The 16239-nt window shown below is 39.1% G+C and overlaps 1 protein-coding gene across 11 annotated transcripts in view; it reads left to right on the top strand.

The window, feature by feature from the left end:
* Positions 1–10629, top strand: part of LDB2 (LIM domain binding 2) — a 215142-nt gene extending 204513 nt beyond the window's left edge. The window contains exons 7-9 of one of the 11 annotated variants that reach the window (XM_054065804.1): positions 451–602; positions 6544–6689; positions 9364–9498. In XM_054065804.1, the coding sequence (XP_053921779.1) occupies positions 451–602; positions 6544–6651 (260 nt within the window). In that variant the 3' untranslated portion in view covers positions 6652–6689; positions 9364–9498. Of the gene's footprint in view, positions 1–450; positions 603–6543; positions 6690–9328 lie in introns of all 11 variants that reach the window. The other 10 variants (XM_054065807.1, XM_054065806.1, XM_054065808.1 and 7 more) reach the window with 10 other exon arrangements.
* Positions 10630–16239: the final 5610 nt, after the last annotated feature.

Here is a 16239-nt window from a genome sequence, read left to right as displayed (position 1 = left end):
GGCAGCAGCAGAGTAGAAAGGTACCTTTAGCCTTCGTCTCTGGATGGGTGAGCTGAGGCTGTACACTACATCAGAATAAGACCTGGATTTTTGTTTAAGCACTGTTGCTTGCTCTGTGAACTTCAGCAAGTTATGTGGTAACTTTGAGAATCATTAACAGTTATGATACTTGCTTTGGTAAAATGCTTTCAAATATCTTTATAGATAAAGCTGGAAGAATAAACTTCATTAGTCCTTTATACAAAATTGAAAGTAGATTTCCTTGGTTTGGGTCTGATTATTATTTTATGGTTCGTATATTAAATCTACTACTGCTAGTAGTACTAATGCTAGTAAACGTAGAAATTTAAAACTAGATGAGAAGATGTTACAGCGTGTCTGCTTATGGTTCATTAAAGTACAGGCTTTGCAATATCTGCATTTGCTTTTCTTCTTACCATTTTATTGCAGCAGAACCCACAAGACAACCGACAACCAAACGGAGAAAAAGGAAAAACTCTACCAGCAGCACTTCCAACAGCAGCGCTGGGAACAATGCAAATAGTACCAACAGCAAGAAAAAGTCAGCTGCTGCAAACCTGAGTCTATCAAGTCAGGTACCTGTAAGTCTCACTTTCCTTTTAGGCCTGAATCACTTACAGTGCTATAATTCTTTCCTTGCATTGTAAAGAAGGTGCATTCTTGAGCCTAAACTATCACAGGCAAAAGGCAATCTTGTACAGTGTGCTGTGGAAGCTGGGGAATTAGTGGAGAGATGTGAAGAACCATTCTGCAGTGCAGCTCTAATGAATGACCCTCAAATAGGGGTACCCTGAGGACCAGATGTGATTTTTGTAAGGCCTGGGCCAACTCCCCTTCTTGTCAGTGAGTCTTTCCACTGGTGTTGGGACTCAGACTGGGTGTCGTGTATTTAGTTATGAGTCTTGCAGACTACCATCTGCCAGGTGCTAAGTGAGGATGAGTCCCTGTGGAACAAGACAGCTGTACCTGAACAGCTTGCTGGTCTCTCTACATTAGTACCTTATCTCTAGTTGGTGTCGGGTTCAGATGCTTCAGTGGAACAGGTTATGAATTAACTTACCTGTTGAAGTTATCCTTTTTTTTTAACCACTCCATTTGCAGAGGGTAGGTCCCCTGGGATATGGTTCTCGGCTTATCAACTTTGCTAGTTCTAAGTGTTGACATCCTAATTATAAAGGAAAATACGAAGTCATTTCCAGAACTGTACCAGCCCTTTCATAACATCAGGTTTATTGCCTTACTCACAATATAGGGACAGTCAGACCCCAAATTGTGACAAAGTTTGCCTTAGCCAATAAGGAGACAGTTTATGCATTTTAAAGCTAGGGAAATTAATTTGATATTGTAGGGACTATAAAGTGTTATCTTGGGAATGACATCCAGGGATTTTTATTGAATTTCTGATCAGCAGATAGGAAAGGGCTAGGTTTCCTCTGAAGTGTGGCAAAGAATATAGGCCTTTTGTTAGCAAAAAGCAGGCACTTTCTAGGAAGCTAGGAAGCTTGAATACCCAGATAAAAAAGAGGACTAGACTAACACCAGTGAAATGAAATGGAGATTTTTGTTTAGTAATTGCAAGCGTTCAGCGATCCACTAGCTTACAGAAGTTTTGGGCTTCAGTACATTAAACTCATATTTTCTCCTTGTCATATTAAAATCTTCACGTGGCTTGCAACCCTGGAGTCAGATTCTTTCCCTAATATAGGCATCTCTGGGTTCTTCTGGCAGCACAAAGCACTCGGAAGGCCAGCTACCTGATCCCCTGGTGGCAGGGGCCACTCTGCCTCACTGACTGTGTCTGCCAGAAACCCCCTTTGATCAATGAACCATATTTAAGAAAAGAACAACAATTAGGTCCAAAACTGAGCAACCACCTAGTTCCCTGCTGTCTCCAACTTTAAAAGACAGTAAAATCACTTTATCTTGGCTGCTCCCTGCTCTGAGTTCAGTTCAGTAGGACCAGAATCTGACCTCCTGCAACTCTTCAGCCTCCTTTTCCCCGGAGAGATGACTTTTATTGGCTTCAGTGGTAGCCATGTATACTCAGATGTCTGAGTGTAATTCAGCCCTCTGATAGTTACCCGTCACCCCCACTGATATTCAAACTGACTTCAGATACTGAAAAGCTATTCCTGACAGATGAAGTAGTCAAGGCTACTCTTCCTGATGGAGACATAATGATGAAGTTTATCACGGTATGAGGGATGGATTTGTAGTCTTCATTGATTTTCAGAATTCTGCATAGCCAATATTTATCAGGATTTTTTGCTTTCTGTACAGAGTAACAAGATGGTCCAAACTTTTTGGTATGGAAAATCAGGTTCCATTTTTAGGACTCTTCTTTCCCTTTGCACAGTGGAAAATACTTAGCTGTTCAGTTTGACATACTAACAGCTCTTCCCATCATCCCCACAGCAAAGATAGCAAACCAGATGGAATTGATGGTTAGGCCACCCTGTAGAGTAGACAGAACTCAAAATAATTTTAGCAATAGGATATTTTGGTGTAAAACTATTCAACACTTTTCAGTTAAATAGAGAGATGTTACCATGTTTCTTCAAAATTATGTATTCTTTGAAGTGGGCCTTATTACAGGCATGCATTGCTTTCTGAAGTTACCTGCAGGTAGCAGTAACTTTCTTTCTGTTTCTCTTTACCTTAAAGTGGATCAGTCTTTAGTTAATGTTTGATTTCCCTTATATGTGATAGAAGACAAGATATCCTCAAAGACAATTTGGCTTTTTTCAACTAATTGAAAGCTTCATTTGGCCATAGAGCTTTCTGGCTATGAGACTTTTATACTCAGTAAAAAAACCCCAAAACTACTAAACTCATTCATTTTCAGTATTAAAAGCATTTTTCCTCTTGTTATTAGAGAAGAGGAATGAATCATTGCATCTTCTGTCCAGATAACTCACATAAACAGAGCTGGTTTCAGTTCCTTTTTGACCATCGTCCTCTCTGGAGAACTCTAACAGTGAGCTCATATCCATACTCAACCTGGACTAACATAAGTCATGTACTCCAACTTTCCTTTTTTCTCCTGTGATTTCTTCCCATCCAGCAAAGACAGACAGCCTGTCCACCATAAAATAATCTTAACTCTTAATTTCCTCTCACTTTTACAATCCAATGTTGGTCTTTCTTTGATAGTAAATTAATGGTGCTCAGAAAATGTTTCCTCAGCCTCTCCCCTGTGTAAAGTTTCTTGGTTTAGAACATTAGTAATTATTTGGTTTTGCTCCTACAGAAGTGCTGTGTGCGCTCCAGCAAATGTGTAAACTTAACATATCCCTCAACCAAATTTCTCACCCTCACAATAACTTCTGTTTCTTTAACGAGGTCTTCATGTCCGTAGGGGCAAATTTTCTATGTTCAGGACAGTGACTGGAAAGCAGCTGGAGTACTATCAGCTATGACAAATCTTGAAACTTAGAGAAATTTGTCATTTTCCCTATAACCCCTTCCAGATACTCAGATAAATACACAGGGCTAAGCAAACCTTCATCAATGAGTTGAAACAGTACTGGTCAAGTACACGTCTTTCTTCAGTAATAGAAGGTTGTGCCATTTCCTCTACCTGCTCATTTTCTGATCAGTTCTTCAGGCAGGGACAGTGCTAACAATACAGAGTCAAGCCCAGAAAGTGAAAAAATGTGGTTGTATTTCTATGCATGGGTCAGATCAGCACTGCACCCTGAAGTTCAGTTGCAGAAGCCTAATCCATCAGTATCATTTGTGCCTTTTGTGTTATCTTAGATTTATTAGCATTTCAACTGTGCTGTTACATTCTGATACATCTTTAATAACAGTCTTCAAAAGCATCTTAAGGATCTCTGCCAGTGATTGGGTATGCATCTTCCCTCGTATCAGTAATTTGAAAAGCATCAGTCTCAGTCTGTCCTCCTATCTCTATTTTTCATACTTTCTAAACCCTGCTAAATAGAATACAAAGTTTTGCCCTTTTGACGTTCACTTCCTGTCTATTGCACTCATTTTCCTTTATAATGTAGTTTCTGTGATTCTGTTAGTTCTCATACTACTGGCTGCAGATCTTCGGCACCTCCTCTTGTAAAAATGACTCTTCCTGCCCAAGTCCCTTGTTTAACACCTTTCTTAAATAGTATATATTTCCTACATTCTTCAAACAAATCTAGTTAGCCAACGTGCTACACGATTGCACTGTACAACTCATGCCTAGGTCGGTCTATCACTTGTCCAGTGATTCTTTTTCTTGAATCTGTAAGTGCTGAGACAACACACTGTGATCTGTTGGAAGCAGAACCAAGTGCTGTTAAAGTCTCTCCAACAGCACAAATAGAAAAGCATTTTTCTCAACAGAATTTTTCTTCTCTCAGACTCTCACTGGTGCAGGCTCCAGTGATTTCCGCAGATTTATCGGCTTTTTTCAATACATAAAGAAAGTTGACAGAATGGGGACCCAGAAATTGTGGTCTATTCAGCTGTCTTAGTTTCAGCAGATGACAGTCATTTGAACTCTTCTTCGATTTGTTCATGTTTTCGATCACGTCTGATCTTCGGAAGAAACGTTAACCCATTGTGCAGAAACTGGAATAACCAATTTCCACTTTCATTCAAACAAAGAGCAAAGATGGGCAAGACTCCTCCTGCAAGGTTGATAGAAAACCTGCCTTTCTAATGTTAGCTTTCCTACAATTTTAAAGAAATTAGTTATCTAATTTGAGTGTGTCACTGTCTTAACACTTATACAGCACTAATTTCCTTTAATCTTTGAAGCTAGATGCAGTGTTTTCCCAAGTCTTTGCTCAGTTTTCAAGCCTCTTTACCAATTGAAATCGTAGTCCTTTGCATTTTTCATATTCTTCTGTTTCAAATAAGACTTTCTTGCAAGCCTGGGCCCTCATCCATAGAGCAGTGACTTGTACATTCTGATGTGTGGATTACAGGTATATTGCAAGATCATCAGAAGAGGTTCATACAGCCATGTCACTTAGATATTGCTTTCTATTAAGTTTAGTAAAAAATTTGCACATTGATCCATTTTGATCTATTTGAATTTGGAAATTTCACAATGAAACACAACTCTCACAGACTGAAAACCATGGCTCTGTGCTGCTCCCAGTCATAACTGTAGAAATTAGTAGACAGATTTTGCTTTCATTTACTGATGAAGATCCTGTTGAGTGTAATACTTTAACCTTGAACCCAGTGAAATATCATTTGTGTTGGAAAGAACAAAACATCGCTACATGCCACTAAGTAAATCAAACGTTCTTTGTTACATCCAGAGTCTTAATTAGAGACTCTGCATTCTGTGAGTTACAAACCTCAATAATCTCTCTTTCTCTTTGTAGTTCTCTGTAAGCTTCTCAAAAGCCAAATCCATAAATAAACCTGCTAAGGTGTAAGGGAGCAATACAGTCTCTTATGTGTTTTGGATATGGAGTATGTTTAGGTGGTTTGTAGTGGATGTAGTAGTATCAGAGGTACAATTCCAGGGACAGCAGGTTAGTGTCAAAAGATTCCCGTGTCTCAGAACTGTGTGGTTCATAATCAGACAGTGACCATTATGAATGGTCAGCAATGGCTCTCTCATTAATAATTTTTTTGTGGCAAGGAGATAACGAGACAATTACTAAAGTAATGACCACTAGCACAGTTGTGTAAAAAGAAAGGAAGGAAGGAAGGAGGAGGTACCTGTCTTCTTCTGACTTAGCACTCACAAGTATGCTTGCTGCTAAAAGTAGTGCAGCTTTCAGTTCTTGGAGTATGAGGCTTGCTTGAACAGTATACTTAATAGTTTCAGACATTTGTAATTGTTTCTAGCTTGTGAAGCACTGTTTGTCACCTTCCGGGGACTGTGACACCTGAGCTATGAACTAATCACAGTAACACACCAAGTGGGGCTACGTATTAACAGCAGGAAAGGTGGCAGGCATCGGGATGGAGAATTGTACATGGCCTACCACATATTTTTATCTCCAGACTCCAGTAAGACCTTGTTTAGCCATTGTATTATCTTTAAAATCACAGGTTAAAAAGTTTAGTTACATAACTGGGCACAGCAGACCTAAACTTTGAGGCTAGTATAAAAAGATGGAGCTTGAGAAATGACCGATCTGTTAAATAGAAGTACTTGCATTTAAGTTATGTATGAAGTGATCTCTATGTATAGTATATATGTATCAATTTAAGCTTGGATGGCAATTAGGGTTACTTCAGGATGAAAGGTATGATATACATGAAACTGCTTTTGTGGTTATATTATTAAATAACACTTTTCTATCATATTATGTAAAACATCCACTGCTTTATTTACGGTGCTTCACTGCAACCATATTTTACTATGATGAGACATTCCTTTACCAAAAATGTTGTTTCTAATCACGGAGTAAATTAATAAGATTGAGTGACTACAGTCTAAAACTTTTTTAAACTAATCTAGCTAAATATGTACTACCATAACTAGGCCATAGCAGTGTGTGCTGCCATGCAAGAGACTAGGGTTTAATTCTTGGATTCTGCTTCTCACTCCATGAGCAGGAGCTAGGAGCACTCCAGAGCTGCAGCCTCAACCCTGGGAGGGATGGAGCCTTGTGTCATTCAACAGCAGTGACCCCCACTGGCCAATTTAAGGAGAAGCATTGAGGGGCTCTAAAAGGAGTCACTTCCAGTCCTCCTCAGAGGTTGGTGGTCATTGCACGGGATCTAGTGAGTGGAGGTTCAATGGGGTGCACTCGGTGGGGTCTTCAGCTTTCAGTCTGAGGAGCAGAATCCTCTCTGGGGAGGAACCAGCATGTGCGCTTCCTGAGACACTATTTTTGCCTGATATAACTATAAATGGCAGAATTGTCAAGAATATACATATTATTTTTTTTAAAATGTCCTCTGACTAATGCTGTGATATCTATCTTTTAAATAGAAGGAGGGACAACTCCACTAACCTCAATATAATTATAGTTTAATTCCCAGAGCAAGAGAGGGAGATACTTAATAGCATGGAGAGAAATATAAGTGCAAACTGTCCTCTCAGTGGGTGTCGTTATATTAAAGGGATAATATTTGCAGAGAACCTGAGAAATCAGAGCTGGAAATAAAAGGTCATTCAGTGTCACCCCACTGATGCATGAATGCTTCCTACCACAAGCTGAGATTTTTCCCAGCCCAGCATCGGGTGACCCGAGCAGCAAAGCTAGCACCGTTCCTGTGGGGTCATTGATCCTCAGTCTGCAGTTCTCGGTAACAGGATTATTGTCTTAGCAAAGGGGGTTACTTATTTATTTACTTAATGTCACCTTAGTAACCTAGTTTACATCTCATCAGATTGGCTTAAAGCAATCCTCTTCCTTTTAGCACTTGCAGCTGTTAAGCATATTTACCCCTCCCAGTCATTTGGTGGATGTAATACATATTTAATTCTTACATGTGGCCTCCCCAGCCAGCTGTTCTAGCCCCATAGTTATTTTTTAGGTGCTTCTCTAAGTCTCATCCAAGTTGCCAACCTCTTGCTGGTATGGCAACAGGAAGAACTTGAGGTCCATACTCAAGAGCATTGGAGTAAGAGGAACCGTTGCCACCTCAGTCTGTGATTCTGTATTCCCGTCACTGTGGTCCCTTTTGCCTGCCGTATCATGCTGCACGCTCAAACCCAACTTGCTGTTCTCTGCCAGGTCTTTCTTGTCATTAATGCTCTCGCAATACAATGGGGTCAGGTCTGATTCAGCAGTGCACACTATACATTGTCTGTTGTTTAGAGGGACGAAATACATGAGGATAAACTTTTGGTTATACACCTTTGAGTTTTAAACTTCTATGTTGCAAAGCTGTGTATGAGTTTTATTTAACCAGATATTTTATGAATACAGAGAATAATAGAATATAGACAATATAAAGAAGAAATCATGTAACAGTTTCCATCTATTCACAAAATTTTAATGTAGCACAGGCTGAAAATGTGATATAGCATTCTTCTGTAGCATGTCAGCCTTTGCTGAGGGATATCAAGAAACAGTGTAAATATTTACAGGCAATAATTTGTATTGTTTCATGATGAAGGAAGCACAAAAAGAAACATTATTGAATGCAATCATTTGTCTTCTGTTTGCTTTTAACAAATGCTTGTACCTTCATCAGAAGAAACAGATCTTTAAAACATGAATCTGTTGTTCGCTAAGATTCTTAGAGGGGCTTGTTAAATCAGCAGGTACAAAGCTAGACATCTGGAATTACTGCACTTTTACCAAATGCTAGCTGATGCTCTGCCACCTGAGCTGCATGAAAAGATGCATCCCGCATACTTCTTTCACGGTTAGCGCAGCGGCCTGATTCTCCATTGAACAGAGAGAACGAGAGAGCTCTCTGGCTTTGCACTTTTGCTTTCCAATCTCAAGTTTGCACCTTTCTATCCCAGGCTGGTTAGGTTTTTTTGCAGTAAATGTGTGATGCACTGGAGTACAGTAGGTGGTTTACTTGTTTTCATGGAAGGACAATTTGTACTTAAAGCAGTGATTAGATGAATTCTTTCTTTCTTGCATGCTTCGGCTTCTGATGACTACTAGCTTCATCAGTGTAATTATAATTAGCACTCTTCATCTTCCTTTTATGGTACCAGCTGGACAGATTGGTCCTCTTACTGCACAGATTGGCGGCAGGGTTGCCTACATGGAGTTAGGTGACAGGCACCATGAAATAACAGATGGTAAATTCAGGGCTTGTTGGCAATCAGCAGGTTTTTGCTAATGACTTAATTAGCTATGCAAATTGTCAAATCAGTGTGAACATTGTTTTTATCAAAAACTTTACCTAAATTAATTACCATAATTAAGTAGCAGAATGTCAAGTATATTGGATGCGAAAAAGGGCTTGGCTGGCTATGGATAAGAGAGTTACCATCTTCATTAGAGTGCTGTGCTACACATTTGAGAAGTCTGAGGATAAGCAGTGTGGTTTCTTTTAAACTACTTTTAAAATATGCATATCACCGAGTTGCAACTGAGATGCACCCTGGTGCCTTTCCAAATAAAATGGCTTGGGAAAGAATTACTGGATAAAGGCTAAGACAGTTTTGTAGCCTGCTTACTTGCTTAATTTAATGCACAATTTCCAGTCTACCTGCTTTTGGGTTCTGGGGTTTCTGAGATCCAGAGCCATGAGCATGCAGCTAGAGATGTGTCATAGTTTTTCTTTTAAATTAGAAATAAAGTGTAAGCCTTTCTCCTGGTTCCTGCTATGCAGGAACTTTTAACTCTGTTGTTCAAATATCACAAAGACAAGAGATGCAAATTCTCTAACATAATTTTTTTAAGTTGATTTTTTCTCTCTCAAGGTTTCCATATAACAAATATTGGGTGCTGTTCACAGGATGTGATGGTGGTAGGAGAACCAACTCTGATGGGAGGCGAATTTGGGGATGAAGACGAAAGGCTTATCACTAGATTAGAGAATACACAATATGATGCAGCAAATGGCATGGATGATGAAGAAGATTTCAACAATTCACCTGCACTGGGAAATAACAGCCCATGGAACAGCAAACCTCCTGCTAATCAGGAGACTAAATCTGAAAACCCCACACCACAAGCTTCCCAATAGGTTATTCTGCAGCATTATCCACTGCGACTTATGTCAGTGGGTTATTAATTCACAGCATTATTTAAAATAAAATTTAAAAAGATACCTTTTAATGGATACAGTATCTATTTCTAAACTAAAGCTATCTGATTTTTTTTAATTAAGGAAAATTCTTGTATAAGCTTCCATATACATTTCTTGGAAGCGTTCACATACAACATGATACTGGCACTGACCTCAATTAATATAACTGAAAATTAAATAGCATCTTATGGCAAATTTCAGACAATGCATTTTATTGGAAGGGGCTGGTTTTTTTCCTCATCGAACAATGGCCATATTTTAACAAGTCATCAGTGCTCAGGATCTCAGTAACGTAACTATGTAAAACTTTTTACAAGTGTAATATATTTTCTGCTTTTCAACTTGCACCTGAAATTTCTTGTTTCAGAAAAAAATCAGCTTTTAAGGAAAAGTAATTTAAAGTAACTTTTGTTCTTTCTTTAACTTTTCTTCATTGGTTAATCATTTAAAGGATCCAGCATTTTTAATTTACATTTAGTTGATGCTGGTAGATACTCTTTCCATCATTTATTAAAAATGCTGAAACAAGAAATGTCTTTTTTTCATCAAAGACATGAGAAATATTTTTATGTGGAAAAAGACACCCAGTCCTATGAGAGTTTATGCTTTGTAAAATTGCTGTTGATCCAGATATTTTAAAGCCATGTAATCCATTAACTTTGTGGGCAGCTTAATAAATCTAAAACTTTTGTGTTCTTATTATTGTATCTGATTTGGCTTTGTTGTTATTTCTTTTTATAGTATATTTCTTGTACAATATTTTTGTAAAGTCCTCAAACTATTTTTTGGTTTACTTTTTTTTTTATTCCGGTGTATTTATGTGAAGCTTTATAAAAGTAACTAATTTTTTCATTTACATATTAATATGTTCAATTCATCATGTAAAAACACAGTGAGTCAGTGTGTTATATAATACAACTGTATTTTATGTATGCTTTGCCAATAAGTGTGCCAATAAACTGTGTTAAGAAATGTGCTTTTATATAGTGCATTTACAGCTCCTTCCATGCAAAAGACACACACCCATTTGCAGGATCATGCACTAGGAATTTTTGGAATTAGTGTTTCACTGAATTACAATATTTTTTCAGCAAAAAGGGAAGTCTACAGTTTAGGTGTGAATCATTTACAGGGCGATTTGGTTAGATGCTTTTTTTTTTGACATTAATGATGTGTAACACAACAGGTCGATAACAGCAGCGAAAAAAGCCAAACACAAGGGAGTGCAGGGCATCCAGCAAGTGCACCTCCGTTCTGAACTTTGCATCACTTGCCTCCCAGGGTTGGGGCTTATCAGAACAAGGATTTCCACCCTGCTGAATTCTGTCTGCTAGTTTTACACCAAGTCCCTCAGCTGGGCCTGAGAGGTTTAAAAACTTCTTCTTTCTTCCCTTTGCTATCAAATTAGTTGCTCACAGGAGCAAGCAAATTCTCTGGACTGGTACAGCTGCTCTGAATACAGCCTAGTGTGTGGAGACTCTTGGCTGAGCTGGGAGGTGCAGAAGCACTTGCCTGCATCCCAAGGCAGCTGAGAAGCCCTGCAAGGTGCACCCTGCTGGTGGCAAGTACTCACAGGGAGAATTACCAACACAGAGACAGTGAAGCTATGGGATCTTGCCTTTCGTGCAGGAGTATGATGTTTTTCTCTTGACTGAAACTGTACTTTTAATATTACTGTCATTATAAAAGCACCTGAAAAACTCCTGGGTTGGTTTCCTAAGTGTACCCAGAAACCACTCTAGGGAAATGTATCTCTCAAGTGTCTATACGTATCATTTCAGCATGTTTTTTCTGGATGTGATTCCACTAAATAGTTTTGAAACCACCATTGCAGAAGAATTACATGGAAAAGCACCCTGTCTGGCCACTGGGTTGTTCGGTAGGAGGCAGTTCCCTTATTGCCTGAAGAATGAACCTCTGATGAGGGTTCTGTTTTCCTGCAAGAAAGATCCTCATTTAGTGAATTTTGGCACCTAAGATAGGCCTTGCAGGAAGCTAGCCTGAGTGACACAAAAGCAAATCTACTGCAGGATAGAGTTTAAGCCTAACTAACAAACATGGACTGAGTGTATCTGCATTGTTAGACATGCTACTCCCTCATAACACTTGCAGGATGTAGTAAATAGTAAATCTATAATTCAGTGACTATATCAGCCCTGATTTTTCTGTGTAAATAATTACATTCACAATGTATTCCATTAAGGGATCACTGGCTCCTATATAGCTGCTATAACATTACAATTACACACTGTAATTCTAATGTTCAAAAACACTAATCATTCATACTACATTTCCATGAGTACACTCTAAAAGGCGTTCCTTATTATTAATCTTTCAAGACTGGCACTAATATTTCAATTTTTAAAAGATTTATGATGCCATATTACTCCTGTTGTTTCAGTAAATAAACATAGGAATGCTTGAAAAATGGGTAACAGGCTCCTTAGAGTGCTGTCCTTGGATTAATCTGGAAGGACACTTTCTTCATATCTCTTCAAAAGCCCCTTCTACAAGCTATCAATCCACCCTATTGTGGTTAGGGTGAATAACAAATGGAAGTAGCTGATTTTATTTATTCTCTTACTTATTCATAAAATAAAATGTTCAAATGTTCCAGCTCAATGAAGCCGTTTGAGATGTACAGCAGCTGACCACACAGTCTCAGCATTTCTACTTCCTCTATCCCCATGCCCTAGGATGCTGCATGGGCTATTCTTACCATGTTTCAAATTCCATGGTATTCTCATCAAGACAAAGCCTGTGATCCTATGTCTTCCCGCGTGCCCTGTCCTCAGGAACACCCCCTACAGGTAGAGAATTAAGGTACAGCAATTGCATTCAGTACTGGATTTTATGCCTTTTGGTTGTGGGTTGCAGCTTTTGTGCACTCTGTGACCACCTGATGCAGAGAAGTGAAAAAGGTGAATAAAGATCACAGGTGAGATGAAGTGACATGTTCCTGAGAGCTGAGGTTGCTGCCTGAAGAATGAAAGCTTGAAACCAACAATTAATTTTACTGTAATCTAATCTCTCCACCTACAAGAACACTGTATCTCTCTTAGACTTTGGAAGGAAATAATGTTGTTGACACGTTCTTCTGGGCAGCCCTGCAATTATTAAAAGCAGGAAGGAAATTTATCTCATGTTGCTGAAATACTTTTAAAGAGAAAGTTTTTGTTTGTTTTAGCTAAATAGAGGGAAACACCAGCCCTGAGAAGTACCCTCGCAAATCAGAGGGAGGAAATTCCAGGAGTTTACTTAGAAAAGCAGAATCGTATATTTAGTACGGTGACTGAGTAAGAACACTGATAAAGAAGCTGGTTGCTGTTACAAAGGACTTGGACGATGCAAGAATCATAAGCACTGGTGTTTTGGTTATTCTTTGAATTGCTTTGTTTTGGAATTGTTTTTTTTTTCTTGGTCTTGGGTCAGCAAAGTTCCCTTCTCAGGGAGCTTCCAACTCATGACTTACCAGCTGGTCTCACCAGCTGCCCCTCGTGAGATTTCCATTCTTAAAGCTCCTTCTTTCTCTCTTTTCACAACAAGCAAGGATAAGCATTATTTGTAGCCTGACAGAAAGAAACTGCCCTTAGGTCTTGTCATCTTTGCATCAGTATGTATGAATGTAATAAAGAAGTAGGGTAATTCAATTTTGAAGGGACTTTGGGAGATATAGCTATCATTTGTATGCTCACCGCATCATAGGGCGTTGTGAAAATCAGAAGCGACTAATTTCTAACCTTGATCCTGGAAAAGGTACTACTCTCACACATTGGGGAAGCGTAACCAACTTGCATCCCTGCGGGACAAAGCAAAAGTACCCATTACCAGAGAGCTGCCAAGGAGAATCAGTCTTGAAGTGCGCAGAAAGAGATGGGGGTAGATGGGATCGAAACTGCTGAACGGAAAGACAAATACTAAGCATTACTAGGTTTTCTCTACATCAGGTTGGAGAGGGGTTCCTTACCCAGACTTTCCTGCAGAATACCATTAAAGGCACCTAAATAATAGAAACAGACGTAAGAACAGACTAAATTTTACAATTTCATGGCCTCCATGAAAATCCCATTTTAGCAAAGACAGGCTGAAAGAGAAAACATGAATGAAACACAGTTTGTGCCTAATATATCCTGGAGAAACTGCTAATGGAAATTGAATAGTCCTGAAAATATTTCGTGAGACTGCAACTCTGATCAAGTAGGCCAATGGTGATATATTGCACATCTAAATTAAAGCTGCCCTGGGGCACAAGTAACCCCTGCAGCTGGTTTTACTGTGTAGGACTGGATGATTTGTATGGGTTTTTTCTAGCTCTTTGACAGCGTATTTTTATACAAGGCTAAGGTCTGAATCTTCTACTGCGTAAGAGGAGTTACTGAATATTTAACATCTCTTAGAACTGATGTTACTTTAGCATATCATTGTGCTGCTGTTAGGAAATCTTGTGGTACCCCAGCAGTGCAAAATGGCAGATGGTACCTTTAGATAGGGTCACTTACGGAAGTCTCTAAATTTATAGACCATGCTGCTGTGTTTCATCAGAAAATATTAATTTCCACTGAATGTCCACAGTATTAAAATCTGTTCTAATTTAGCATGTTATTTTGACAGCATCTAGTGAGAGTTCTTCCAGAGGGAGAGGCTTTATTAGGATCAGTGATGGAGCAATCTAACTGTAGGAGTGTTTCTTCCATAACACTGTGAGTGACTTCTGAAATAAAGGAACTAAATCCCTTACATCAAAAAATAACTATAATGGGTCTATAGGCAGTCTTAATCCATAAGCACGTTTTAAAACACCATTGTGCACGAAAGACAACATCAGAGAATAATACACTTGGGCACACTTGTGCCCAAAAATTTTATAAGAAGCATCTAGCCACAACAGAGCCCAGACACTCCATTTCCCCAAGAAACCATCAAATTTACAAGAAGCAGGTTGAGATTGTTAAGCTTTAGTTTGGGTAAGTTACTAAGTGCAACCCTGATAACTGAAGTGGTAAATGCCATCACTGCATATTAGCAGGGGAATGTGCCTCACTTGAACCCAGATAAATACCCATCCAGTGTGCCTCCATTTCTGTTGGACACCCAAACGTAAGAGCCTGTAGGCCTGTGCTCATAACTAGAGTCCAAAGTTCTTCAGGTTGTTTTTCTTTTCTTTCTGTGTGTGCTTGTGGGAATTTTATGAGGGTGGGGATTTTTTTTTAACATTTGTACTGTGATCCATGACAAAAATACTTCTCAGATGTCCAAGATCTTACCAGTTAGAAGGTGGCATGCAGAGCAGTCATTATGGGGGTGCGCGTGTGAGAGTGTATGTGTGTGTGTATAGGGAACAGTATTTTATATTATGCTAAAAGGAATTTCGTCTGTCCTCTGGAGATCCTCAAGCTGTATATTGCCTGGTTTAATTAATAGCTTTGTCTCAACAACTCTGAATTCATCTGAGATAGCATGTACAATTTTGTATTGAACAGCTTAGTATATACATTATATACATTAGTATAAGGCTAATGTGTCCTTTGCAAGTGCATTAGGAGATGTTTTAGCAAATATTTGATATGAAGCAGACGTTTAACTCTCCTTATCACATTTGACTGCAACTCCCATTTCACCACATAGTTTCTTCCTCCCTGAGTGATCTCTTGGGGGGTCCGAGTACAGGAAAAGCTTTTAAGAACTGCGTTTGGTACTTACCGATGCTTAGTTGAGGGTTTTTTTCCCATTCAATTTTCTTTCATCTCTTTATGATAGCTTATGAAAACTTGTTTGCCATTTTGCCCAAAGATTTTAACTCTCTATCTTCTTCTGGCTATGAGTAGAACAAAACACAGGACTCACTTGTACTCACACAGACAAACTCATTAAAACCAATGGGAGTTGTTCCTGGGTTGCCAAGACAGAGCAAATTCAGCAGATCGAAGGTGTGAAATGTAGGAACTGGGAGGGACACCAGGGCTTGTGTCTGTCTTTGACTGCAAATTACATTTTGAAAGGGAATTTTCAGCTGTTTTCTTTGAAATTTTCCCTCCAGGTTAAACTCATGCTCCAAAGTGTGATAACAAAAGGTGAGCAATGAAACTGCTATCTTTTCATACAAGTTTTTCAGTAGCTCTATGGCTGTCTCTGTGGTTAAATCACCAGCTCCTCTGATGTGAATCAGGTGTGAAGTGCTACAGGAGCTGGATTTATAGGAGCTGGGCTCACAGCTAAGGTGTCCCTGGGCAGTGATCAAGAACCTTTATTGTAGCTCCTGAGGTCTGCAGGAGCAATGCAATTTCATTTTTGCCTATTGCAGCTGTCTCCTCTCTTTGCCTTTGTGTCAACAGGGATGGAGAGTTTCAAGTTGGCTTTGTCTAGCAAACTTCCAAGTTTTGCTGTTATTTCAGCCTAAGGGCTCAGAAAAATATGACCAAAATCAGCCTTCTTTCTCCCAGAAAATGTATTATTTTTAAATATACTCCCTTCTGGTTTTTTTGGTTTTGAAGTCAGAATTCCCTTGAGAAGGGCCTAACTCACAAATTTCTTGCAGCAGGATTTGGCTTTACAGTAGATGCCGGCTGCATTCCTACGAGGGGG

This window comes from Cuculus canorus, chromosome 4 (assembly GCF_017976375.1).
Source record: "Cuculus canorus isolate bCucCan1 chromosome 4, bCucCan1.pri, whole genome shotgun sequence".
Taxonomy (NCBI): Eukaryota; Metazoa; Chordata; class Aves; order Cuculiformes; family Cuculidae; genus Cuculus; species Cuculus canorus.
This window is presented reverse-complemented; position numbering and strand designations above follow the sequence as displayed.